Raw genomic sequence first — 1,071 nt, 5'->3', positions numbered from 1 at the left:
TGCTGTGCCCCACAGCCCGGGGGAGCACTGCACGCTCCCTGCTGCGGGCTCTGCACGGAGCCATTGCCCCTTGGCACAGGGCTGAAATAACCGGGAGGTATAAAAACAGGTTTGCCATCTTGCCCTGAGTGGAAATGGTGAACAGAGACAAAAACCCAGTCTAAATGCCGATGGATTACCGTACACGCTTCCATGACATATGCAAGTAGGAGTCATGCAGATTTACCCATGATACATGCTAGGGGGGTTTTTTTGAGTGGAACCACAGAGGTCAGTAGTAATCATGAAAACACATTCCTGCCATCGGGCACTCACGAGTCAATTTCAGTGGCAATGCTGCAGCTGGGGTGCTCCGCCTCAAACCGAGTGCCCACACTCAAAGTATCCGTTTCCTTTAGTGTTTTAAATTCACATGGTTACATAAATAAAAATCTAGGATGTCTTTTGTTTTTTTCAAAAACTAAAGAATTTTTTGATCAATGCCAACAAGGTATGTGTCATCCCCTCACTTTTTGGCAGCTGCGAGGCTTTAACCTGGAAAAATCGTAACGTGATCATCGACAAAATAAAGAAGTCTTCTGTTAACTACTGTTCCCTAAACAGAATATCACAAATCAGCTGGAATTTTAAAGTCGCTACAAGGTAAATGTTTTTAACTACTAGAAGGAATTTTCAGATACAAATATATATATAATATATATTCTGCATACAAAAGGCTCCCGTGAGGCTGATCACCAAGACGCCCCCGTAGGGAAGGAGAGTTTCAAAGGGAACAAACCCAACACTGTGAAGTCTCTATAAAGCGTTTACCTTCCACGTCAGGCCCTGTGTTACGACTACTGAGTTCTGGAAATAACTGAAATCCAAATCCTGCACGTTCAGAGGCGTTCTGCTAAGAGCAAGGCGGCAAACACATTTTTAAAACCTGTTTGAGAAGGTTAAGCAGAAGGACAGTGGAGCATCAGTGTAGGCGGCAGCAGAGGGCGCTTCACAGGCGGCTCAGTCCAGGGGCTGCGGGTCGGCGATGGGCATGGTGTGCAGCACCTCGTCCAGCAGCTGCAGCGCGCGGTG

General features: G+C 46.8%; 1 protein-coding gene across 1 annotated transcript in view; it reads right to left on the bottom strand.

Moving 5' to 3' along the window:
* Positions 1 to 257: 257 nt before the first annotated feature.
* LOC102041942 (mothers against decapentaplegic homolog 4-like) overlaps positions 258 to 1,071 on the bottom strand; it is a 16,754-nt gene continuing 15,940 nt past the window's right edge. The window contains exon 8 of the mRNA XM_031065665.1: positions 258 to 1,069. Within this exon, the coding sequence (XP_030921525.1) occupies positions 1,000 to 1,069 (70 nt within the window). The 3' untranslated portion in view covers positions 258 to 999. The remainder of the gene's footprint in view (positions 1,070 to 1,071) is intronic.

This window comes from Geospiza fortis, unplaced genomic scaffold (genome assembly GCF_000277835.1).
Source record: "Geospiza fortis unplaced genomic scaffold, GeoFor_1.0 scaffold4498, whole genome shotgun sequence".
Lineage (NCBI taxonomy): Eukaryota > Metazoa > Chordata > Aves > Passeriformes > Thraupidae > Geospiza > Geospiza fortis.
The sequence above is the reverse complement of the archived record's forward strand: the minus strand, read 5'-3'. Positions and strand labels throughout refer to the sequence as shown.